Source organism: Hydractinia symbiolongicarpus, chromosome 9 (genome assembly GCF_029227915.1).
Source record: "Hydractinia symbiolongicarpus strain clone_291-10 chromosome 9, HSymV2.1, whole genome shotgun sequence".
NCBI lineage: Eukaryota > Metazoa > Cnidaria > Hydrozoa > Anthoathecata > Hydractiniidae > Hydractinia > Hydractinia symbiolongicarpus.
In genome coordinates this window covers 16,044,214-16,071,633 of record NC_079883.1, presented here as the reverse complement: position 1 = coordinate 16,071,633, position 27,420 = coordinate 16,044,214, and the positions used below count along the sequence as shown (strand labels likewise).

Genomic DNA, 27,420 nt, shown 5'->3' with positions numbered 1-27,420 from the left:
CAACAAGGTGCTCGCACAAAAGCTCTTCAAGCCTGAAGATGCGCAGGAATTGGCTTCTGATGAAACTAGTACCACATGGGTCAAACACCTGTACACTATTATAAAAAAAATGAACAACACCAAGACCGCGATGATTGCTCTGAAGCCGAGCAAGGCCGTGAAGCTTGATTATGTACCACTCGCGAAAAGCGATGAGTATCCTGAGCAAAGCCTATTACCTGAAGACGGGCTCTATTTGTACTTGCTTCAACCCGCACAACGATGTAAGACGCCGCGCTACTGATGCCTGGTGGAGTAAGAAAACATACAGGCTCGACCGTATCGTAACTGGTACGAGATTGTTATACTACTTGACAGATGGGCCTGATCGGAGTTTCGTGTCAGAGGAATTAATGCTAATATCAGAGGATGTTGAGGTACCTCACGAGCATGTGAAAGATGGTGAGAAATTCTCGATTTTGTGTGTTAATAACACACAAAACCAGGCGTCTCTAATCTTCTAATGCTGGATCACCTAAATGGCATATATATCGCTGCATATGACCTTCTTTTTCAAATCGATTGAAGGCATGCATCCCATTTGCATTATCAATAACAACAATTTCTTCCGAATCATGAAATTGAAGCCTGATCCACCTCCTTTTCTTAAAAATACCACGTCTTTGTACGCGGGCGCAGTAATACGGAAGATGGTGGTACTTATCGTCTTCCGGTGTAGTATGTTTGTGAAAAATCATGATCACATTATCCTTGCCCGCATCATTGGCATGTGGTACGTATCTCTGACGAAGTCCCGCAATTTCCAATTTTCTTAGATCGAGCTGCTTCTCTCTTTCCTGAAGATCATCGTTAAGCATCGCCATAGCCATATCCCTCTGCTCAATGGCCTCCTCTAATTTTCAATACCTTTTAGCGCCAAATATTTCATGACCTCAATAGCCCTTGGTTTTCTTGAACGCGCACAAATCTCAAGAGCAGCATTCAATGTCATGAAGGCATCATGAGGATTTTTAGGTTTTCCAAGGGGTTGGTTTGAAACCAACCCTATTTCATTACGTGAAATGATTGGAATATCTCGATATGACTCTGCAATATTAGCAATACCCAAGAAATGAATCCGAAAAAATACATGTTCCTCTGGATTCTTTCTCTCTCCAGAACATCACGAAGCTCTTCGTCAAGAGCCTCTAATTGAGATTCAAGGTAGGGTATGCGATCCATCTCCTCATAGCAATACCTCAGCTGTTGTTTTATCAATTCATATGACATTTATTCTAGAACAGTCCAAGTCCTGGGGTGTTTCAATCTAATATACAAGCACGCGTGCTTAGATCCTTTCAGTTGATTTTTGATGGTGTTCCAATCGTCTATCAGGTTGGTTTCTTCATCGATCAGCTTCATATCAGATCGTTCACTAGGGTACCACATAAACAGCTGCTTCTTTTGACGTCTCAAATTTTTAGGCAAAGCGGTATAACTCTGAGTTAGGAGCCAGAGGCTGTGCCGACGATGTCTACCAGATATTGAGAGCTCAAGTAATGATTGCCTTTTTTTGTCAGGAGATTTATTAGCGATGATATCATGAAATATAAAAAGCGTGTCTTCGCCGGCCAGAAGGTTTGAAAATTTGTTTATCCATTCGAACAACTGATCACCGGGTTCTATTAAAAATACATAGGGGTCTTTCCAAAGCGATGGTCTATCCAAGTAAGTGGTGTTCCACCGAAGAGTAGGACATAAAACCACGATATTGTTGAAATGTCCCTTGTACTCACTCTCCAGGAGGTTCAATACACACTGAGTTTTCCCGCAGCCCGTTGGGCCGGTGAAAATTGTAGTGCATGGATCTTTAACAACATTCATGTTTGTTATTAACAAATATGAACCTGTGGGCACCTATTCTGTGATAAAGCGGTTACCCTTTGATTTTTATTTTGGCATCATTGATCGTTTATACCAGCCTTGTTTAATGGCATAGTCATCGAATAGGATCGCTCCTGTTATATATCCTGCCAATTTAACACCGTTCTCTAGATCCATTTTCGCACCTGGTCGAGAAACACCCAATGCTTTTTTAGCACCCAGCGCTAGTAGGATAGTATATGACACTAGTCTGACGGACTCCCATAAAAAATCTCTTTCTGATATTCTTTAGTGCTCATGCTTTATTATAGGGCTCATTGCATATGAAAAATATCAATATCTGGCTTAGCTTGAGGTTTTGAAGATTTTTGCTGAACCGCTTGTGCAGGCTGCTGGGTACTCGCGGGTCTCTTACGGAAAAAATAGTAGGCACCTCCGATACATGCGAGGATAATAAGGCCTCCACCAATGTATATTACACCACTTCCCATGGACTTGGAGGTACCTGCGGCAGGTTCTTGACCATCCTGTGAAGTACTTTTGCTCATGTTCTTCTTCAAGTCAGCCTTGTTCCTGCGATTCCATTCAGCAAGTCGTTTTCCGGCTGCACACGACCTTCATTCTTCTTGGTAATTACTTGATTAGGTTCTTCACTCATTTTTTATAACTCTTTGGAGTTACAAAATCACTTCCATTTTTATGATGGAGAGCTTGTATCATTCATCGGTTCCTCGGATTCGGGGAAACCCTGTTTAGACAATTTTTGTATGATTTATCGTGTGCGCCGCAACGAGCAAAGGCGCGAGGAATTTACCAAATGCTGTGTAAACGACAATTCCAAGATCGGTCATAGATTCTTTGATTATCAAATCATTTTCTACATCCTTACGGAGAGCATCGACATCATCGATGGGTACAAAATTGCTTATGGTTTTGCTATATAACCCAATCGCGTGAGTGCTGATGGCTCGTGCTGTCGTTTCTCCCTTTACCTGCAGCTCTCGTTGGATGTACTCAGCATGAATTTTATCGATTGTTTCATCTGATGCTTTGTCCAGGAAACCTTCGCTACATTTTTTCGGTAAAAGATGTGGCTTGGTCTTACGGATGTCTTTCAGGATTTGGCGTTTGTCTATAGGTTGATCAACAGCCTCTGCTGCTGTATCTACAACATCGTCAAATATTTCTGCTAAGTTGTGAGCCATGTTTATTAAAGATCTGTATCGATATAAACAAGCAAGTATCAGGTAGTAGCACCGCGATCAGTAGTAATAACTCCATTTTTATTTGCAGCTTTGTGGTGCCTCACAACACCTTTAATGCTTACTAGCGCGCATAGGTCGTAATACTTCTATCCCAGGCCTCGTGACATGTGGTATGTCCCACGGTACAACAGCAGCAGCCTGTACTACTGGTTTTTTATTTATGCACTGTCGGGTTTACTGGATGGTTCAACCCATACCCAGCGCCCTGGGTGATCACAGTTACCCATACAAAAGGATCGCTCGCAATCTTCTTTCCAAGGCATTTTTTTTTTTTGTTATAAAACTTTAATGGCCGATAACAAAATATTGGACGCGAACTACTCTAGGGGCTTTGTATGTATAAGATCCTCGAGCACTACCCGTTTATCATAAAAGGCCGATAAACCCAGCTTATTTTGCCGATATGTGACCATATCCTGGTTATATACGCGGAATTCCACATTTTTAGCGGTATCCAGCTCTCTGTTTAATACTAGCATATACCTGGACTCATCTCATTCTGTCTTTTCGACATGCCTTTACACGAGAATTTTGTGCCATCTTTACCTTCGACGAAGTAACATTTGGAGGTCAATCCAATCATTCTCGAACCAATGAATTCTTCTTTAAATAACCCTCCGGTTCTCGAAGAATATTTATCGGTGACTAGCCAGTTTTTAACATCCTCATCGTACTGCTCGAGTAATTCGGGACGAAAAACATCACGTAGATTATCTCCAGAGATTGCAAAATACGCGCTATCCGTATCCATGTAAATATACTCAAAATCTCGGCGATCTACGTATTTGTCGAGAAAATTATAGTAGAATTCGAGCATCCGCAATTTAGCTAATTGATATACATATATCCCGCATTGGTACGCCCTACTTATGGAAACGCCTTGTTTAAGCCGTCTTACTTCGTACGCGTCTCCAATTTCTTCAAGATCCTCCAGGTATGGGCTCCTCATAGCGGCATCTACTACCTTTTCATCCTTTGTAAATGTGGTATTGTTATGTCTCGCCAGGTCTTCTATCATTTTGCCGTAAAAACTGTTGCCCTTCAGCTTTGCTGTATCGCCAGCGATGCGCTTATCAGGGTCTTTATCAGCTTGGCGCCGCGCATCCGCTATTTCTTCCGGGAACCAAGCGAATGGTTTACCCCTTGAGTACTTGAGTATTTGATAACAACCCGTTATCCTCAACCCATGATTAAGATACCACTTAAGCAGGTCAGTACAAAGCAGGATCTTCGAGGCTCTCATAACCCCTAGGAACTTCCTGGTGCCGGGATACGTTTTCGTCCGGTCTTGTTTAAATACTCGTGCATATGCTTAGGGATTTGATTGTCAGGTATCTCTCTAACCACAAATAGCGGTGACATTTCGCTAAATTTGTCGTGCAACTCAGTAGGGACTTCAATGTCAACTTGAGCAAACCCGAATAGCGAGAATGTCTCGCACCAGTTAATCTATTTTTTCAGCAGGGTCTGCCATTTTTACCAGCTTCTCCTTACCACAAGGGCAGTCCTGCAGCAGGGTGCTCGGGTAGAGTATATTGGCGTCATACCCGAGTATAGTCTTGCATTTTTTTGGCTCGGTATAAATATGCGATCTTACACCCGTAACATTACTTTCATGATACCTGCAAAATACGATAGCTGGGCCACCTACCATGCCAGTTTGCAGGAGCTCATATGCCTCGTTCTTTGTACATAATGTACAAGATTTTTGAACCTGTTTACAATCCTCGCATCGGGCTTTGGTACAATGAGCCTCGCATTTATGCTTACATGGATCACCCGGTGCATAAAGATTTATATCAGGGTTCAACCGCAAGGATTTTTTCAGAACGTACCGCATAGACACACCCGGAATGCTCACTGCATCTTTCAAAATATCAATCTCATCCTCGTAGTACGTATTGCGGGTTTTGTCCACAGCTTCGATAAATGGTATTACATCGGCCATATTGTACTCGGCTAACCAATCCAGCATCGTCACGCATTCTCTTTTAAAAAACTCATCCCGGAAAGCCTGGTAATCTTCGGGTGATAGGGTGTTTTTACCACTGAGAGTGCTATAAAATGCCTCATGATCTACTGGACCCACAAGTTTCAACTTTTCGTAGCATGTTAGCCATTCATATGGAAACACGAGCTTCTCGAGATCCAATGATTTGCACCATTTTTCATAACTCAAGCCTGGCGCCAGAAAATTTTTTATATCGATAAATTTGAACCTCGAGGTGGTTAGAAACATGTATTCGTTGTCTCTTTTCGCAACTTTGATATTATCATCATCCGCAATTCGTTCGACAAAATACCGCTTTATCATGTTGATATCGTACTTGCCGCTATTGAAACCTATCACCGTCACTTGATTTACCCATTCGTACCAAGCAGTTTGAGTTTGTTCCGGAAGCATATCGAAATCATCCGGCATGGGATATATACGTTTGACTTCTTGGACAATACGGATCTGTCTCTGCTCTAATTGCTCAACAAATTTTGCACAAGCACCTTTGGATCTTCATCATGAATGAAGGTAGGATGTTCTTGTAAACTATCGTGTATTGCTATGCTGACGGGTATATGCTAGGAGATATATGTCAAATCAGGCGTTTGCTGCTGGTGTAATGGTGCAAGGAGAGCCTCAAAATCAAAAACGATGAAATGGGGATATGCTCGAAATTCTTTCTTGAAAACCCTCTTAACCTTTGGAGGGTTTTCACACTCCCATGTAGTAACCAGGTTGTACCCCAGCCCCCGAATGTGGTCCTCTTTAAATTTGGTACGATTAAAGTTATTTTTATTGGCGTTGGTTCGCTGACATGGGCATCCATGCCATTTACAGCCGTGATATTTGTACACTGTTTTTGTCTAAGGATCATACCCACCTACCCTATAGACCTCTTTACTTCCCTCACGTATCACACGTTCTCCCCCATGCCCACAGAGTGCGTGGTGTATATGCCTACCTGTTTGCTCTGACATGACCTCAATCCATTGGCATGCCGCGTAACTGAAACCCTTATCGGGATAGAATACCCTCTCTGACCTACTCTGCATCCGTTCGATCTTTTCACCTCTGCAAATAATCTTGGTCTTGATACCTTGAGATATTCGGATCTGGTAAATCTTTGTGTACAAACCTCGCATTCCCAATGCTGCGTCAATACATCCATCTTCTTGATATAGAAACAATGACCTTGCAGCATACCAATATTGTGTCTAAGTCTTTTTTGTATTGGGCTTGTCCATAGACAAGACGTCATGGAGCCTTGTCGGAGTTTGTCTTTGGTTCGAATTATTTTATTTTATATATTAATTTCAAATCTTTTAGCGATGCTCTCCAAGTCCACGAGCCTCGTAGCACGTACATCCTCCCTCTTTAGATTATGGTCCTCGTAGTACTCGCGGGCTAATTTGAGAGCTGGCCTTGTGAGGAACTTTTCCACTGTTTTCGCTCTTCCCGGTAATGAACAGCTAGGCATCTCCAGAAGCACAAGCTGTCTGTTCTCTCGTCCGTCTTGTCAAAGCTATAAATGCACCTTTTTCCGCGCAACCAATCTGGTAATGGGCCACATCCAAGTAGGGGCTCCCTCGTAGAAATTATCTTGACTTGTACGTGCTTGAATATTATTTTGCCTTCATATGCTCCTTGGGTCTCGATAGTCCTTTCTGGTGGCAAATAGGCTTTCGTCCAAAATTCGGCATCTTCCAGATCGAGGCGTTTCATCTCACATTCATCGATAAAAGCCTCGATTTCAGCCATGCTTGATAGTGACCCGGAGCTCTTTGTTTTGTGGTAATTTGCCACGTCGCCCCCACCTCGGTAAATATCGCAGCCAAATGAGTATATTACCTTTACTCGCATGTCTACGTGTGGTGTGATTTTTCGCATAATGGCCTCCGTCAATGGCTGGTTAAGGTTATTATTAAATCTCTATGTTTTGATGCGGTTTCCGCCTTCTACCATTTCCGCGTTATTATCAAAAATATTATGGATATCCTCAATTACATCAGTATTGGTGGCATGCTTAGATTCTTTCCCAAACATGTGTTTGAGGTCCTCAATCCCTTGGTATTCATTTTCGATGGTGACCCGTTGAACCTCATCGTGGAGAGTTGGTGTTCCTGAAAATTGATCCCTGGCCTTGTTATAATAGTAACTAACAGTATAGTTGTTTAGTGATGGCTTCGCTAGTTGCCGCTACTGGTGCCGACACGATATTATATATTTTACTGATTGCATTTTTAAACCAACTCATCTTTATTATAGGTAGATTTTAATTTCAATCAGCATTTTTTTTGGTGTGGTCATGATAATTTTTACTCATATTCTGTATAATAGCATATATGCTATTGCGCATGCGTTGATGACGTCATGTATCTTACATTTAATATTATTATGTGTTGGTTATTGGCATTTAATATTATTATGTGTTATTATCAGCATATGATTTAGTTTTTACTTGTTTTGGGATGGAGGTGGTGGTGGAAATGGTGAAAGCGGGGTTTTTGGGGGTAAAGGTGTGGAAGGAGCGAAAACCTGATTATAATCACTCCCTACTACTACTGAACGAATACGGTCAAAAAATGTGTTCGTTGACATAGCTAAATGAAATTAATAATATTATAATGGTTGAATATAGTGATGCAGAATATGATATAGGAGATAAGTGACAGTGGATCAATTCCTTGACTTTGATGATAAAGAAAACACCAAAAGTACTTCTGAAAACAATAATAAAAAAACCCAGGTTAAACCTGTTGTATTCAGCGTCCAAATTTTGCCCGAAAAAGCCTGCATCCATTTTACAAATTAAAAAAACAAACATATTTTTTGGTTGTAGTACGCGCCTCCTTGTTGCATTACAAAGGGATGAAGTTCTCCAAGAGTCTAATGAGGTAGAACAACCACTGGCTGTAGTTGTAAAGGGATAACTTTAGACTTCCTAGTCTACTGTGGGAAGGGTATGTATTATGATGACAAGTTTGACGAGCTACTCCAATCTGAGAGGATTTCGGCGCTTATAGAACGATCTTTGAATTAAAATAATATTACTTTACCGACAACATTTACACATTAATGCTGATCTCGAAATACCATTCCGTAAAAAATAAGATTAACAAAAAGCAGTTGTGTATTTATTATCAGCATGTCACAATGCCAGCATTGTAGATACTGGCAAAAAGGATCGTGAAAATAATCCTGTGTTAAAACCATCAGTGGTAGCGGATTACAATTTCCACATCGGTGGTGTGGATAAAGTTGACAATTGCATGGTCTGCATACCCTCCATAAAAGCTAAAGTGGTATCGTAAGCTAGCTTTTACACTTTTGTCACAAACAGATATGAATTCCCATCAGGAATTAAGTCACTGTTAGGAAAATCGTGTTTTGGATTATCTAGAAAAAGTCATGTCTTGGTTATTTTAATCGAGACGTCTGTACATAATGATCCACATGAGGCGGTAACTATGAACGGTAAACATTTTCCCTCGTTAAACCTGCTACTACTGGGGTGAGCTGCCAAAGGCCCTTAAAAACATGCGGAGTTTGCTATGCAAAAGGAAAGTGAACTGATAAAAGGCACAAATAAAAAACCAAAGCAAAATGGAATGGAATTTTCTAAACAATTTATTTATTTTTATTTGCCTGTTTATTTTCATTCTTCCTATTTTTTGTGTTATATATTATTTGTTATTTTGTTTGTTTTGCAGATTTTTGATTTTACTGTATTGAAATTTGCGTCCTTTTAAATCCAATATGCTATCACATTAGCTATACTAATTCTTTAATGGTATGTACTTACCTTGTTGAGAAATTTCGATTTTTATATATCCTTATCTTCGTATATATTCTTTATTTGCGACTTCGAAAAAGCCAATATTTCACAATTTTTTTGTTGTTTCTTGATCATCATGACCAGATGGTGATGTCATAAAAACTTTTTTTGAGTCGAAATGTTTTTTTAACTTGTAAGTAATAAAGGACGAACGTTTCATTACTATACCTCAACATTTTTGAGATACTTCTAATTAAACATTCTTCGTCGAAAATTGTCGGTTTAGTTGGCCCGATAAAAATCTGCCATTTTGAATCCAATATTTTATCATTTTTCTCAATTTTTTGTAGAATGATTTCTAACAAGATTTCTAATAAGATTTATACATTTTTATGTTTTAAATGTAGAAAAAGCTTTTTTTCGAATTTTGTTTGCAGTTTTGGGATCACGTGACTAGGTGATGTCGATATTTTTTGTGTGTAAATATGTTCGTTAACGTATAAGTAAAAGTATCACCATAGCTCTAATACTTTTGAGATATTTACAGTTAAACATATTGGATCAAAATAACCATATTTTTCTCTGGAAAACTGAAAGGATTAAAACTTTTAAATGAAATAAAATGTTCAATAGTCAATAGGGATCCATTAAATACTAGTCGGTGGCCCGTGGAACAATCCACGGGTTCGCCTGTCCTTTTTTACAGACAGACAGACAGACAGACAGACAGACAGACAGACAGACAGACAGACAGACAGACAGACAGACAGACAGACAGACAAACAGACAGACAGACAGACAGACAGACAGACAGACAGACAGACAGACAGACAGACAGACAGACAGACAGACAGACAGACAGACAGGTATTATAATATAGATAATTTCGATTGGTAAAAATAATAAATTAGATGTGCTGAAGCTAGGAGACTCTTTCACAGGACCCTCATTAATAACACTATTAATAGAAACCGAAGAAGCTATCCCAAAAAATACTAAAAATACAGTACTAAAGGATACAAAACCTGAGGTTTCTTCATTTTGATTGGAAAAAATTGACACAGATCCATCGTCATCAGCATTTTCTTCCTTCACAGTCAAAAGAAAATGTTTTACTTCTAGTTGATAAATGTTAAAAACAACTTCAAGTCATATTTAATTCGTTAAGAAGTGGAGTAAAGTTTTGATATGCGCAAAAAAGGAAACATATCCAAAAAGCTGACATGTTCTTAAGAAGTAATAAAAAAAAAAGATTTAATATTTAATGTAATGGCTTTTAGCTAATCAAAATTCTCTTCCATTGCAATGAATTTAAGTGTAAATATTATGCTGAGTAGGATTCAGGATTATAAACTATTTTGTCAATGTTTTACCCTTTCTCTCTTTATTTTCGTGCATAGAAAAGGCGTAAGAAAACCAAACTCACAGCAACAAATAAAGTTCTGTGTTTGTTCTTCTCTTTCTTGCGAGCTTCTGCAGCTGTCAACGTTCTTTGAAAATTATCAACCAATACAGCCACAAACAAACTAAAAAAAAAATAATTTGAATTTACATAATTTACATATAAAAACCCTGCAACAAATTTATTTTCTTTGTAGCTCCTGGACAGTCGCTACATTATGAGCATTGATTTTATTATAATTGGCATTTTTTTCAAAAATTTTAATTGTACCTGATTTTGAATAGAAATCGTCACCTAGGCAATCTCTTTTTCTTTGAGGCTAATGCTAAAAAAAGTTGAACCTTGATACTTGAAACCACTAGCTAGCAAATTTTTGTTGGTTTTGTTGAGTGAGCTCGTTGATTCAGACGACGAAAAGCCTACTCGAGGACCAACTCGAGATTGGGTGAAAAGAAGACCAAATAAGGGATATTTTAATATTATAATAAAAGAATCGAGGATAGTAGTAAATAACCAAAGAAGCCCAAGGAGAGACTTGAAGGAACAGAACCCATCAAAGACGATGAGAGGTTAGCACTCATGCTACGCTTTTTGCTATAGGCGAATCCTTGCAATCGTTGAGCTATCAATTTAAGATCTCATTAAATGCCGTATCTTACATCGTCAAAGGCTGTTGCAAGGCTATCGTAGAAAAAATGGCCTCTGATTATCTCAAAGTTCCATCTTCTTAGGCTGAATGGCTTGAGATTTCTAAGAAATTCAAAGAAATATGGAGCTATCCCCATGCCTTAGGGGCTATCGACGGGAAACATGCGAGAATACAAAAACCGAAAATGGTGCCTCGTTCTATTACAATTATAAACATACCCAAATTCAGCACGTTTTTATCGTCCCGCATCCTTCGCTGATACAATTTTAGATGACGGAGAATTTTCGAAGGAGAGTGGCGCGAAAATGAATCCAATGGTTTACTTTACTCGTTGTAAGTACCACGAGCTGGACACAATTCATCAATTTACTCTCTTATAGTCTATTAGAGAAACCTTCATGAAATATTTTGTTAATGAAGGAGCAGTTGATTGGCAATGGAAATATTGTTAGTTATATTATATATATTATATGTCCAGGGAAAAATAATATTAGAATCTTTATTAACAAAAGAATTATGAAGTAGATTTTTCTTTCATTTCAAACTTTTCCTGGTGTAAAATCCTATCATATTTCTTTTTCTAAACAAATGTCAACATATAAATGAAGACAATATCAAATCGTACGTTAAGATAGTCTACATAAGATTGACCAGTTTGAGGCTTTATTCCAAAGTTATCTGGGAGTTGCCCTTGCTGCTGTCTTTGCATTCCGGTTGCAGCACCATAGGCTTGTCCTGTTTGACGCTGCAGATCATAGGGGGGCGGAGTTTCACTTTGTTGAAGAATTCCACGGGATGGTGATCTAAGTGACATTCCAGGGACAGCTTGACTCATTCTAGGCGTTGCGACACGTTGAGAATATACTGTTTTTTTCATCCATTCAAGTATCATCCGCCATCTCTAAATCAAATAGGATATCAGAGATTCTTTTTTCTGCGGTTGCGTTTATTTAACTCTGATACATTTTAATCCACATAAATAGCGAACGGCGATAATTTTGGAGTTGATAATTCTTTCGCCTGAGGAGGGATTGACTCATTTCCACTACCACTACTATCTGAAGACATGACTGCTTTTGACTATAAAGCTATAGTAAAATTTATTTGTTCTGTTTCGATTCTTCAAAACAACAAATGCATCAAAATTTTCATCAAATCACCAGTTTGATGGATTTTGTTGAAATTTTTGATGCATTTGCGACGGCCTTAAGGTAGCCCTAGAAAAAAACTATATCGCAGAGGATTGTCTTTTCTAAAGATGTTTGATGAGGATATCATAGTATGTGACGGTACGACAAAATTAAGTCAAAAATTTCATTGATTGGTTGCCATGGTTATCCGTTGCTAGGAGAAGTATAAACAAAATATGACATTTTGCTGCTTGACGCCTAACCAAATAACTGAATAACATGCGTTATTTCAAGCGACATTTTGGCCGCGTATATTCCTCAAGTGTCACGTGTATGGATTAAGCGAAGCGCATTTTTACAATGCTGACTCGTCTTCCAGAGAACTGATGCGGTATTTTTTGGACGGCAGAAAAAAAGGCGAAAAGGGCGAAACAGGCAATATCTCGACAAAATAACTGAAAGACAAAACTTTGATTCAAAAATCTGTTTTGTTTAAACACTAGGTGGTACTAATGCCTGCATCCACAGAAGAAATTGTAAAGCGTGGGTGCTTCGATCTTTAGAATTCTTGCTTCGCGTGGATTCCGAACTTAAATGGCAAAAAACTTGTTTAAAGATTATTTTATGGACATTCTTGACTTGTGGATCGACAAAAGGTGCACGCCAGCACAATTTCGACCTGAAAAGCACCAAAAACCTAAGACCTTAAGTCTTAAGTCTAATTAATGACGATTTCACTTCGGAAGGTGCGTCGTGAAGACAACTTTCTAAATGCTTGTGGAACACCACATTTAATATTCAGAACTGTCATATATTGTCTTAGGAGGCCCTAAAGTATTCTAGGGGAACCACCTTAACAAACTATTAAATAACTTGGCGAAAATCTGCACAAGGAAATTGGCAAAAGTAACTTAAACATTAGTTGATTTGTTTGGGAACTATTGGTAGTAACATAACACCAAACATTGCTTTCTTTGTTTCCATTTAAAATAAAAAATGCTATCCAAAAGAAAAGTAACACAATTCTTTGAAAGATATAGAAGTAAAAAGTATCAAGTTTATTATTTTGGTACGTAAAACGTTAAACTTGAAGTTTGGTAATGTATTCAGTATTAAGTATTATCAGTTTATACTATATTTATACTAGAAATACATTTTTATATTTATTCAGAATAATTTCCAATCAAATTATGAACAATTTTTATAAAGAAAAATTATTTCAAGTTATGTAAGAATTGAGAATATTGCCTTTTGATATTTTATGTCATGCAGATATTGCAGATAAAAAACATTTTAAAACTGCTTTGTGTTGGCCACCTATTACTTCATTTCTCGTTTGAGTTTGTACAGCTATATCTCGTATTGTCATTAACTATGACGACGGAGCGAAATTTCACTGTTAAAAAATTTGTTACTTACTTTTCAAATAAAAAATAAAAATTAAAGAAAAAAAGGGAATTAATTTCGCGGATGAACGTGTTTTCGAAATTTCGCGGGAATTAAATTTCGCGGATGAGGCACATTTGGATTTTTCGCGGGAATTAGATTTCGCGGCTTTGACCAAAAAAACGCCAAATCCGCGATATTTAATTCCCGCGAAAATTAATTCCCTTAAGGTATATCTATATACTTTACTTCCCTCGACCTGCCTGTCTATTTATAACAGGCAAATGTAATTATATTTTATACAATTTCCTTTAAGGTGGTTACTATAGAAATAAATGGCCGAATTTCAATAATTTTGTTTTACCCGTTTTCAGACAGCAAATTCATCTTAGATTGCCGTGGCAAGTAGTGCTTATGACAAATTTCGGTTTTTATTGCGCAATCCGGCCTTTTTTCCAACCAACCGCAAATATAACTGCATAGCAAGGCCCGTAGCAACCATTTTCGCATTTTTAGACAGCTTTCTTACCCCTCCGTCGATGTTTAATGCTATCCAATTGCTAGATGATACTTTAGGGCCTCCTAAGACAATTTATGCCAGCTCTGAATATTAAATGTGGTGTTCCACACGCAGTCAGAAATCTGTCTTAGCGATGCACCCTTCGAAGTGAACTCGTCATCAATTAGACTTAAAAATCTTAGGTATTTTGTGCTTTGCAGGTCAAAATATTGCTGTCGTAGTCCTTTTGTCGATCCGCAAGGAAAGATTTTCCAAAAAAATCAACTTTAAACTCGTTTTTTGCCGTTTAAACCAGGAGAATAAAGATTTCTCAAGACCAAAACACCCATACTTTACAATTTCTTCTGTCGCTACTGGTATTAGTACGGCCTAATGCTGGTATCTCCCGCTTCCCAAATCGAAATTCTGCTCTTCAGTTATTCTGCTGAGAAACTGACGGCTTCGCCCTGCTTTAGCCTTTTTGTCGGAAGACGTTTGTCCTTGGAAGACGAGTCAAGCTTCAGAATTGTCCGTGCTTTCATCCATACACGTGACCCTTGCGAAACATACGCGACCGAAAAGGCGCTTGTAGGAGCGCTTGTTATTCGGCTATTTGGTTTGTCGTTGAGCGTCGAAATGTCCTATTTTGCTTATCAACCAGTAACCATGGCAACTAATCGATCAAAATTTAACTTAATATTGGTTTACTGTCTCATACTATGATATACTTATCAAAGAACTTTAGAAAAGACAGTCCTTTGCGATATAGTTTATTTCTGTAGTGACCACCTTAAAGCGCCTATAAAACATCTGATATATCAGTTCCGTCTTATAAAACTTTCGTTCATAATTTCGATTGGCTTAAAACAAGCCATGTAACAAAATTGCTGTTATTATTGTAAAGTAAAAAAATTTACATGGTGAAACTATTGCTAATGATTTCCTTGGTTAGCCAAATATAAGGAGCGCATGATTATTTTTTTACGCAAAAAAATGGCTTTTTTATCGTTTTGTTGTCCATTTCATTTTTTTAAAAAAATATATTTCTCCAGCTATATAGCACATACTTAAAAGAAGTAATCAACTGCATGAAATTTGTTATGCAAAGTCGCGGGTTATTAATTCTAATTGTTTCTTTGTTGTTGAATTTCCGCGCCCGAAGGCGTAGGAAATTCTTAAAACCGTCGTTTTTTTCTTTCGGAGCATTTTTTGAGAAAAAATCGACCCTGGGATTTCACGTTCCTCTGAGAGGAGGATAGATAACTGACTAACTAACTAACCCTGTCCCAAATGGTCAATTGCAACGTCGCAGATTTAAACTTCGTACCCAAGCTCCCGAAGTACTGGGAAGTCATCTAAATGACGTTTCAGGCCAAAATTGGTATTTGTTTTTGACAAAATTTGGCACAGTTAACAAAAAAAGTATGCTGAATATAATGGTGACATCATAATTTTGGTTTATGTCACCTAAATGTCATTTTAGGCCAAAATTGGTCCAAAAATTAAAACTACTTTATTTTCAACAAAATTTGACACAGTTAACGTATGCTGAACATGATGGTGACATCAAAATTTTGATTCCTTGTTACCTAAATGTCATTTTAGGCCAAAATTGGTCCAAAAATTAAAACTACTTTATTTTTGACAAAATTTGGCACAGTTAACAAAAAAAGTATGCTGAACATGGTGGTGAGATCAAAATTTTGATTTTTTGCCACCTTAAATGTCATTTTAGGCCAAAATTGGTCCAAAAATTAAAACTACTTCATTTTTAACAAAAATTGGCAAAGTTAACAAAAAAATATGCTGAACATAATGGTGACATCAAAATTTTGATTTTTGTCACCTAAATGCCATTATAGGCCAAAATTGGTCCAAAATTTAAACCACTTCATTTTTGATCAAATTTGGCACAGTTAACAAATAAAGTATGCTGAAAATGATGATTATAGAAAAATGTGATTTTTTGTCACCTAAATGTCATTTCAGGCCAAAATTTGTCTAAAAATTAAAACTACTTTATTTTTGACAAAAATTGGCACAGTTAATAAAAAAAGTATGCTGAAAATGATGGTCACATCAAAATTTTGATTTTTTGTCAACTAAATGCCGTTTTCAACCATAAATGATAGGCTGTATTTTTTTGTTAGCAATTTCTTTTAAAATGTGAGTTTATTATGACACGTTTCGTTTTGTTTGCGTTTGTTGTAAGATATAATGTCACTTGTGTGCTTTATCTTCAGAGCTTCATGCACCAAACCTCTTCGAATTTTTGTCATGATTTGGCATGACACAACAAATTAGCAGGTTGTCATCAAATATTTTGGTAGCGAGCGGAAATTCTTAGAGCCCCTAGGGCTTCTTGTTTGGTATTAACATTGGTCCTTTATTCCTGCTTTTAATTAATAACTTTTTTAACGTTAACGGAGAATTAAGCCCAATATAATTTTATTGCGAAATATATTTTGGAAGCTGTATGTTTCCATTGAAATACTAAAGTTTTATAAAAAATTCAATTTACCCCCATTTTCTAGCATACAAATTGTTAACGGTAGTCACCATAACATAAGTAAAAGAAAACCTGCAATGGAGATCTGTGACGCACCTTACGTTATTTCTTCGCACTCGCACTCTCCATCTTATACAGCATATATACCGTAATGATCCAAACAAGCGCCCTTGGCGCTTATTAAATTTTTGGATTTTTTCCATGGTCGCTTAATCGAGGGGGGGGATTGAACTTTCCTAATTTTATTGAACTTCGAGGAAATTACATAAGCGCTTATTCGAGGAAGGCGTTTAAAACATGCTGGGCGCTTAATCTGATAATTACGGTATAACCTATCATAGCCCAACGAAATAGATTCTTTATTTATCAACAATTCTTTGAGAGAAATTTCAATTGAGGACACGTGCTCTCCTTTTATTCCTCTAGGCGTTGACGGATAGAGGTTTAAAATAGTCCTATCCGAGTATAATGGTAGCCACAGCTGTGGGGAAGTTTACCTGTGTGACGTCATGCGTACAAATGGAAATTTCGATTGAACAATGCGCGCGCATCTCTTCAACCTTTCTCTTTCGATGTTTCTCGCTGTGTGTGTGTTGCGGTTGTGAGGTTAGTTTGTTTTATTTATATTTTACAACTTCTTTTTATTGGAGACCTGAAGGTACAACTTACTTTACCGAGTGTTTCCTCTCTTTTGGCATCACACTGCTGCGATACTGTGAAAATAAAGAAGAAGAGTTATTCTGATTGCCTACAAAAAAGATTTTCACCACACTGACTGCAGACAGTGTACTCAGTTTCACTACAGACAAGCGAGGCTTGGAACTAATTTTAGTTTGAAGATAAAAAACCACACTACGAAATAATCAAAAAATTCACAAATCACTACTACAAACGAGCGTGACCTCAAGTTTTGCTACAGACTAGTAAAACGATACCCAAGTACCTTCAAAGTTTTAAAATTTAAAAGCTATATACAGAATTTTATAGTAAATTATAATCTATCATATAATAAAAACAAAACATACACTGTGAATAGCCCCTGAAGTAAACTGTACCTTCAGTCATTGCTGGGAGCAAAAGTTGTGAAAATTATCTGTCTGTTATTGCGAAATGAATGAACATGGAATTTCGATGCTCTGTGTCAATGTATTTTTACCTTTTGATAAAATTATGCCATTTTTGCATTTTATCTTACTTATTATGAGTGGTGATGTAGAAAGTAATCCAGGTCCTTATACATACAACATTTTGAAGTCTGTCGCAGGATCTTTTAGCCAGTCTAATGACAAATTTCAAGAAAATTCTGGCAGACAGTGTGTTTGTAATGTTATATATGCCATAACATATTCTGTTACAAAGCGCATAGCTTTATGGACATCTTCTGACTTGGATCATATTCTTAATGAAGGCGATAGTCTTTCAATACTTCTGCACCATTAGCAACCATTTTCAAGAATAAAACAGATGTTGGAAATTTTGAAATTTTAAAATTTTGAACATTATTCGCAATAGAAAAATATATCCAAGAAATATATTTAGAAAATAAGGATATCATAGTTTTTGACATGCAATGAAAATACTGTATTTTGTTTACCAGATGTTAAATCTGCCAGAAAACCTGCAGACACAGAAAAGTACGAAAAAAAACTTGAGTATAACAAAGCTTACAATTCTTTAAATTATGAAAAATTCAAAGCCTCCGAAAGTTACAGAAAAAAGATCGAACAACATAAAACATACATGGTTAAAAATTATGAGCATTTTAAATAAAATGAAAAATACAAAAGGAAGTTGCAGCAAAAGAAACATTATAATAAAGTACACTGTAAACGCTTTAAGTCATTGGAAATGAATGACATTGATCTACGAAAGCGTCAAATTTCTGAAAAAGTTCAGAAGTTCAAAAAGATGTTTTTGAAGGACCTTTCCATATTTGTGTAATATGTAATCGATGTCTTTAGCGTCGTTCAGTTATTTTGTTTCTTAAGAATCATTATGAACTCCCTTCGCAAACATTTTTTTATATTGCTCATGTTGTGAGTTATGATGGAAAGGAATATATTTGCATCACATGTCATAAAAAACTTACAAAAAAAGAAGTGCCTTGACAATCAGCATATAAAAAGCTGCAAGTATTTAAATTCCCTTCTTTTGTACTTGAACTTAGAAGATTAGAAAAAATTCTAATCGCTAAGCAACTTTCATTTAAGAAAATAACAATTATGCCTAAAGGTCAGTTTCCTAAATTGAAAGGGGCAATTTGTAATGTGCCGATGGAGACAGAATCTGTTTGTACTACTCTTCCAAGAGGTTCTGACAGCAACGGAATTATAATGGTGAAGCTAAAGCGGAAATTGATGTACACCGGTCATGTCTTATTTGAAGGCGTTAGACTCAATGTCATCACAGACTGCTTACAATATTTGAAATTGAATAATCACTTATATAGGGATGTGAAAATCGATGAAACACAAGTGCTAGAAAACTTATTGTCCTGAATGATGATAAAAATGATATTTATTTGCCAATATAAAAATAGAAAATGAAAATGAATTAGAAAATATTGAAAGCTCATTGGACACTCACTGTGTCGGTACAAGCGAAACAACTATGATTGCTAATATTCCAATGCAGTTTGAGAATGAAACTGTTACTTTAGCACCAGGTGAGGGAAAGAAGCCTGCCTCGCTTTTGAATGATAAATATTGTGAAGAGTCTGCCCATCCATTCATTTTCCCGACTTGAAATTTTGGTTACAAAGTGAATCGAGAGATTATCTATTCTTTGTACATTCTGTTTATGAACAGACGTATTAACATCTCAATGGAAAAACTGTGCTCAACAAATTTGACTGCAGGAATGTTAAGTAAGAACTTTAAAGAAAAAGTGAAATCATTTGTTGCCAATAATGAAGCATACAATTTCATGGGTAGTATTAAAGGAACACCTGCATATTGAAAGAAATTTTTTTATGAGGTACTTGGGATGGTTAAGCAATTAGGATTTCCAACATTTTTCATGACACTTTCTTGTGCCGACTTACGATGGCCTGATCTACCATCAATTATATCGAAACTAAATGGATTGCAATTATCAGACGAAGCAATTAAGGAAATGTCTTATGAAGATAGGTGCCGTTTGCTTAACAGTAATCCTGTATTGCTGGCCAGACATTTTCAATGAGCTTTTTTTTAAAGAAATAATATTTGATGGACCTTTAGGTAAGGTTGCTATGCAATCCGGGTTGAATTACAAGTCAGAGGAAGTCCACATATCCATTCTTTTTTATGTGTTCTTGGAGCTCCGAAACTTACTTAGTTAACAAAGCAAGAGTATGTCACTTTCATCGATGGAATAATAAAAGCTAACATACCAGGTCCCGAAAATGAAGTTGAACTATTTGAGTTGTTCCACACATACCAAATTCATTCTCATTCTCGTTTATGTAGAAAGTACCAAAATGCAGACTGTAGGTATAATTTTGAACATTTTTTCACAGATCATACAATTATTGCTGAACCATTACCTTCTGTATTTACAAGGATAGAAATCGAATACTGAGCAAGGTTAAAGATTATATTGACATTAATTTAGATCCAAGAAAAATAAATATTCTCGACCCATCTGAGAATGGATATAAAAAGCCTTTGAACATTGCTCCAGTATTAGCTGAATCAAATATATCAGAAGATGAGTATTATAATTATCTGTCAATATCTCCAGATAATGATTATTGTTTGTATTTGAAACGTCCTACTGTTACGTGTTTCGTAAACAACTATTTTGTTGATGGCCTAAAAGCATGGGAAGCTAATATTGATATTCAGCCTGTGTTCAATCATTATAAAGCTATAACATGTAAGTGTGCGTATTTTTCTAAGGCAGAGGATGAATCTTTTGAAGCAATGAAACAAGCTGCAAAGGAGGCATCAGAGTCAAATTTAAGCCCGTATGAGCAAATGAAAACAATCGCAAAAGCTTACATGAGAAAACGTTAATGTTTAACAGAGAGGCTGTATATCATATCATGCCAGAATTATGGTTAAGAAACACATACTCCGATTTTGTCTTTGTGAACACTAACTTACCAGAGAAACGCTTTCGTGTATGCTGTAATGAAGAAGAACTGCATGAACTTCCGGAAGAAAACACAACATTTACAAACGTAATATACTTGATAGGTATGTTTACGCCCCAATACAAATTTTCTGAAAGGAAAATATGCTGCTATTGACAGTATGTGCTATGCAGAGTTTTGTGCATACTATTACATAGACTCACAAAAATGGAATGAAAATGACAGTCAACCAGAACTTTTTGATGATCAGGAAGTTGAAAAAAATCATGAATCAAATAGCTATACAGCAACAACACTTCCTGTAATGTAAGATAAAAAGGAAAGGTTGAAATGCAGAAAAACTAAAGCAGTTCTTCGATATCATGTGCCAAATCCAAACAAGCGACCTGAGGAGTATGCACATCATCTGCTTATGATGTATTATCCTTTTAGAAATAAATCTGAACTATTCCATATGAATCACAAACTTTTTCTGAGAACTTATTACAACCTAGTGTAGTAGCAATAATCAATAAAAACAAGGCAATAATAGAACCCCATAGTGACTTTGTTGATACAGACTTGAAAAATTTAAGAGCTAATTTGTTACATAATTAAGATTCTTATCAACAACAAGAAAATGATGAAGTTGAGAATCAACTTCAAACTGCCAATTCATTGTCTATACAAGATGCCGAGGATGTACCTGTTTTGTTTGATGATGATATGAATACTTTTTTTTCTCATTGTACGATATCTATTAAATGTGATGATGAGATTAATTCGATGATTCGTAGTTTAAACTTGAAACAAAGGGAAATTTTTGGATGTTGTAATAAAATGGGAAAAGGATCATGTGAAATATTTATCATGTCTTGAGAAAAAACAATAGATCCTTTGAATTCGTTTACAACTGGTGGGGGTGGTTGTGGCAAGTCACACTTAGCCAAAACAATCTTTCAGTCTCTGAGTAAAATCATGTCATATCATGCTGGTAACCCAGAGAAAGCCAATGTGATAGTGCTTGCTCCAACTGTTGTTGCTGCGAATATTGGAGGTGCTACTATTCACTCAGTTTTAGGCGCACCTGTTGGTAGCTATGGTAAAAGTATTTCAAAATTAAATGACAAAACCAGATCAAGATTAAGAAATAATCTGTCATCAATTAAAATCATTTTGATTGATGAAATTTCTATGGTTTCTAATATTTTATTACTCCACATACATCAAAGACTGTTAGAAATATTTGGAACATGCGGAGGTAATCCTTTTGCTGGTTTATCTGTCATTCGGTGATCTATACCAATTACCACTCTTCAATCAACGTCCTATTTATTCGGAATACAAAGATTTATTGTTAAACATAGACCCATTGTGGCGAAATTTTAGAATGGCTGAATTAACAGAAGTTTTGAGGCAAAAAGGTGATACTGTTTTCATAGATTTATTAAACTTAGATTAAATTAAATTAGAGTTGGGGATATTGATTCTGAAGTAGAATCATTACTTTGTTCACGATATATATCAAAAAGTGATGCAGATTATCAAATAAATGCCATGCATATATGGGCAGAAAATATGCCAATGATGTTACATAATGAGACAATGTTGAATTGTATTGATTCTGTACTTTATTCAATTACTGCTATGGACATTCTTCCCAAAAATTTTAAATCTAGCCTAATTGATAAAACTTTGTCTCGTAATCCAAGTCAAACAGTGCAGCATCAGTTCTAACCATAAAGTTGGGTGCTCGCGTAATGATAACCAGTAATATTGATGATAAACTTAGCAATGGTCAAATAGGTACTGTAGCATATGTTAAATTAAGCGCTGGTAAAGTAAGTAGCATTTATGTTAAAATGGATGACGAAACTGCAGGATTAAAATTGATAAAAGTAAAAGGGTAAAAGCGGCTTCCATTACTTGTATAGAAACCAACATTAACATACATCCAAACAAAGTTAATTCTGATGTGATCAAACGAACACAATTTCCTTTAACTTTAGCTTGGGCCTGTACTGTTCACAAGGTTCAAGGAAAACAATTTAAGGAAGCTGTTGTTAGCTTTGATTTGTTTAAGCAGCGTAAATCTAATTATGGGCAAATGTATGTGGCACTAAATAGAGTGACTTCATTGTCAGGTCTGTATTTAACAGGGGAATACAATGCTCGAGCAATACAATCAGACCCTAGGGCTACTGCTGAATATGAAACTTTGAGGAAAGAATATTCAATGTCATTTATAGATAATTGTGGTGAATCTCCTACTGCTATTACAATATCCTTATTGAATACAAGCTCATTAAGAAACACTTAAACGATAGTCAAAGTGACAAGGTCCTTGTGGAAAGCGATATTCTTTGTTTAACTGAAACAAAAATGAATGAAGAAGATGAATGTGATATAGTTCAGTTCCAAATGATACACATTTTTACTAGTGACAAGTTTTGTAGTATTGCTTTTTGTTTAAATCAAGGCATAAATCTTGAAAATGCTAAGCATGTTCCGTCTGAGTCATTAATAACTTGCAGGGAAAAAAATATAGAATTTCCCATAACTGTTCCTCTTAATTACAAAAAACAATCCTGTTCCACTGAAAACCTTATTTATACAATGCAACACTATCCCAGCTAGATCAAGTACATATCATTCTAGGTGATTTTAACCTTGATGCTTATGGTGATAAAAACTCACAATTGCAAGACTATTTTGATCATTACACCATGATAGTTAACGAGCCTACACATATTTCTGGGTCTCTTCTAGATAACGTTTATGTAAGGAATGATCTTTTGGCCAAACGAATATTTTTTTCTGACCATGATGCTGTCTAATTTTCCCTTACATTTTAGCAATAAAGAAAGGCATGGTTGGACATTCTTGTTTTGATATATAATTTTTAAAAGTTGTGTTATTTTGAATAAAAACTTTTGATAAGAAAACATGTCAGCCAAAAAAAGACAAGCAAAAAAGCAAGAACCTAAATTTGTATCTACTTCGCCAGCAATGCCAAACAGCTATTCGCCTGGTACGCCACCCAAAAGAAGCTTCATCCCCCAATCACCATAATCATCTTCAAAATCTCCTGGCTCTGGAGTTATTGCTGGTAAGTATATGATTAGTTTTTACCAACCTGTTTTCGCAATAGTCTTATGTAGTATCTTAGCAAGTTTTTCTTACACACGCAGTTGTCTCCTGAAAATGTCTCACAAACACTACAAACTAACCTATTCTTTTGCAGATTTTACTGAGTAAAATTGGTAATGAATATCTCGATGTCAAGTTAAAAATCAAAGTAGATCAGTACCAAAATCTCAGAATTATGAAATCTCAAAATCCTACTATCAAAGAAGATTATGTTAAGACTCTTCAAGCATGTTTTATGCCAATCAAAATGAAAAAAAGTTTATGTCAGTAGTAATGAAACAGTGTTTTTCAATACCTTTCGAGGAAGTCGAATTGAAGAAGGAGTTTCAGTTGGTTTCAAGAGTACTGAATATACAAAGCTATCAATTCAACAGACAGAAGACAAAGGTAATGGCACTTTCACGGTGTATGGGTGCATTAAATGGTTTGGTGAAACAGAAATACATGAAACCAAATCTGTTCAACTTAAACAACTTCGGGAATGTGTAATTTATGATGGTGTAAGTCATATAATAATGACGATATGGGAGGATCTTTTAAAACAAAAATTGAAAGAAATGACACAGTGGTATTTATTCAATGATGTCAATGTCAAGAACTATTTTGGTTTAAATTTGAGCACCACCACCTCGACTAAAGCTGAGGAATTTTCTCAAGATAGTAATGCCCTCCCAATTAATTGGGATTCTGTCGATATTCAAAGCTACAAGGAAGCAAAAGCTGAAGCAGAGTCCTTAATGCATCCGAAGTTATGCTGCCCTGAAAAACTAAATGCAATTATAGAAATTTTCCCTGCATGTTGCAATGCAGAATGTAAGCAAAAGGTCATCATTGTTAGTCAAAGTTAGTTCACTGTAGCCATTGCATAAGGCGCATGAAACCTGCTTCGTGCGTCGAGTCTTTTGAAGGAATTCTCGAGTTTCAAAATGTTACTTTGTCATTACCATTTGCTGTTGTTGAAGAATTTCTTGGTGAAAAAGTAATTCCCCTGTATCAAGAAAATATTGATCCATCCTGTTTTCTTTTGTTTGTACATATATTGTAGAGTATAGCTGGGTACCTTTTTTTACTTTGTTCCAAATCAAAGAGGTGAAAAAGTTGAGTAACCTGTTTGCTTCATTTGAAACACTATTATCTGCATTAGTCATTTGAAGGCACTTAGTCTATTTGTTTGTATTATGTTATCTCTTCTCATTTGTTTCTTTTACAGCTTTGTATATATTTTATGTATATTTTTTCTTCAAAAAACAATAACTTGTAACAAATCACGTATTTGTTATTTCTAATTAAAGCTGTAGTTACAACCTCAAGCCCACGATTTATACTCCCATTTTAAGCATAAAAAGAGGACAAGCTCTGAGCATGAGCTTGCTCATAAGGTACGCAAAATCATTCAACCTGTTAGAACTTATTACAATTTCCTAAAAATATGAATTTGTTCAATTTTTTCGTGCTTTTTGTGACAGGAAATCATTTTATGCTCAAGGGTAATTATAAATAAACATTTGTAATTACCCGTGCTTAAAACTGCTTCATGACACAAAAAGCATGAAAAAATTGAGTAAGAATCGAAATTGAAAGGTCTTGAAAGTATTACGCAAAAATCGCCTACAGGTCCAAGCCGCTCGGCTTCTTGTTTAAATTAATTAAGCATATATTCTTTTTAAACTTAAATATTTATTCTACATGGTGTGCATTTTTTCAAACTTGAAACCAGCAGGATGTAAAGTGAAAATTGTGTAAATAAGAAGAGTGTGTTCACATATTCTGATGTATTATATGTTGACGTATGCTTGCTGTCTACAGAACTGTGCGATTTAAACAGAGGGTTTCAAATCATTGTGCGTCATGATACATTTGTTGTCGTTCAACTTATCATTCAATAAAGTTGAGGATTCTTTACAACCTTTGTTTCACTAGAATCACTACTGCATTCAACAGCTGAAATTGTCGAGCTGAGGCTGGAATTTGAATCTTCCATATTTCTTGCCTCTTTCGTTCTCAGCGTTCAGCGTAAGCTCATTACTGGAGCGTAACTCACGTCACAAAATAACTGTTTCCCGAGTTAACCGTGGTGTCAAAAAGATTAAAAGCCTCTAACCGCGCCCTCATTGAAGACATGAATTTTGTAGGAAAAGATCAAAATTTAAACTATTATTTTTTATTTCAACTTGGGTTTAGGAAATGAACCTAAAGAAAATTCTGTCTTTTTTAATAGAACGCTAACTCCCCTTTAAGAGCAATGAATTTTACGGTTTATTTATTTCCTTTTGTTTCTACAAGTCGATTTTTGAACGGGATTGATTAGTGATGTACTAATGATCACAATTGACAGAAAACCTGCCTATATTTTTCCTTAAACTAAGAAATTCCACTATGGTCTAACTTACAAAAATAAAATATCTTTTATGATCCAACTGACAAAAACTAAAACAATCTTTCATGGTCCAACATGCTATCACACTTACTTTAAAAAGATAAAGTTTTCTAACACAATGTATATGATCAGATAGATAATGATAAACGTGTAGTCTAAAATAAAAAAAATAAAAAAATTTCTAAGATATTCATCATCCGGATGATCAGCCGATTTTTAAAATCTCCTTACGGTGTTTAAGAAGCAGTGTATCAAAACTTGCGAAGTGGTATGCAGAACATGGTAAAATTTGAATCAATTTAAACATTCTTCCAACACAGAAGACAAGTACTGTGGTGCTTGTGGGACCAAATTCTAAGCCGTAGAAAAAACGTTATGCGTCCTTTGAGGAAGAAATTTAAGTTACTTTTAAGTAGAGGCCTTGTTGACATTATAACTTTAGCAAATTCGGATGCCATATAATTCAAATATTCGCCAATTGAGACTACCAACATATTATGTATATTAAAACTACCTTAAAAAGAAAGCCCAGTAAACTTTCTAATAACACCTACCTGAATTGGCATTTACAACATCAGTGTACATGTAGTACCAGTCATCCAAAGTGATGAGTTGAAACAACGTGTAAATGGCACGCAGAATGCTACCAAAACGACTTGGTGCAACTTTGTAAAACAGTCCACGACCGATGACAGCAAACATACCTTAGTATGGCATTAGTTAGAGAAATTATAATGTACACAAGCAATATTGTTGTTGTTGCTACTGTTGCTACGTTTTTGTTGTTGTTTTCATTGCTGTTACTAAATTGTTGTTGTTGTCGTGGCTAAGAGTTGTTGTTGGTGTTATTGTTGTTGCAGCTTATCAGCTGTTTTTCTCTGCTGTTGAAAAAGATACATAAAAACAAACTCTGCAACATAACAATGGTGCTTAAAGCACGAAATGATTTCAAAATGGTAGTCATAATTACTTGAAGATTTTTCAAAAATCTAAAAGAATAAAAATACGGACAGATAATAGGGTGTGCATATCAAATAAAAATTTTAACTGTTTTTGTAGAATTTTAAATTGTGTTTACAAGTACAATCCTTTCAATAATATAAATAAATTAAAGGATTATTCAGGGTGTTTTTTTGCTTAAAGAACGGGATTACGCTTCTGTATGTAATAAATTGCATGACTTTGAGGTTTCATATATATCCAAGATTATCATTGATACTTATAAGCACTCTGCCAATAAATATTTTGACGCATATATACAAAACACAAATAAATTAAAATGTTTTAAACAATTAAAATATGAGAATATGAAGATGTTTTCAGTAATTAAATTTTTACCTTCACCTTTCACCATGAGAGAAT

At 35.8% G+C, this 27,420-nt stretch overlaps 1 protein-coding gene across 6 annotated transcripts in view; it reads right to left on the bottom strand.

The window, feature by feature from the left end:
- The window catches only part of LOC130657482 (cation channel sperm-associated protein 1-like), a 127,101-nt gene that overhangs the window by 11,464 nt on the left and 88,217 nt on the right, over positions 1–27,420 (bottom strand). For 4 of the 6 annotated variants that reach the window (XM_057460467.1, XM_057460470.1, XM_057460468.1 and 1 more), the window contains 5 exons: positions 26,956–27,047; positions 26,613–26,762; positions 26,150–26,213; positions 10,326–10,425; positions 9,925–9,988 (listed from right to left, as the gene is read on the bottom strand). In XM_057460467.1, the coding sequence (XP_057316450.1) occupies positions 9,925–9,988; positions 10,326–10,425; positions 26,150–26,213; positions 26,613–26,762; positions 26,956–27,047 (470 nt within the window). Of the gene's footprint in view, positions 1–9,924; positions 9,989–10,324; positions 10,426–11,575; positions 11,850–26,149; positions 26,214–26,612; positions 26,763–26,955; positions 27,048–27,420 lie in introns of those variants that run through there. The other 2 variants (XR_008985148.1, XM_057460469.1) reach the window with 2 other exon arrangements.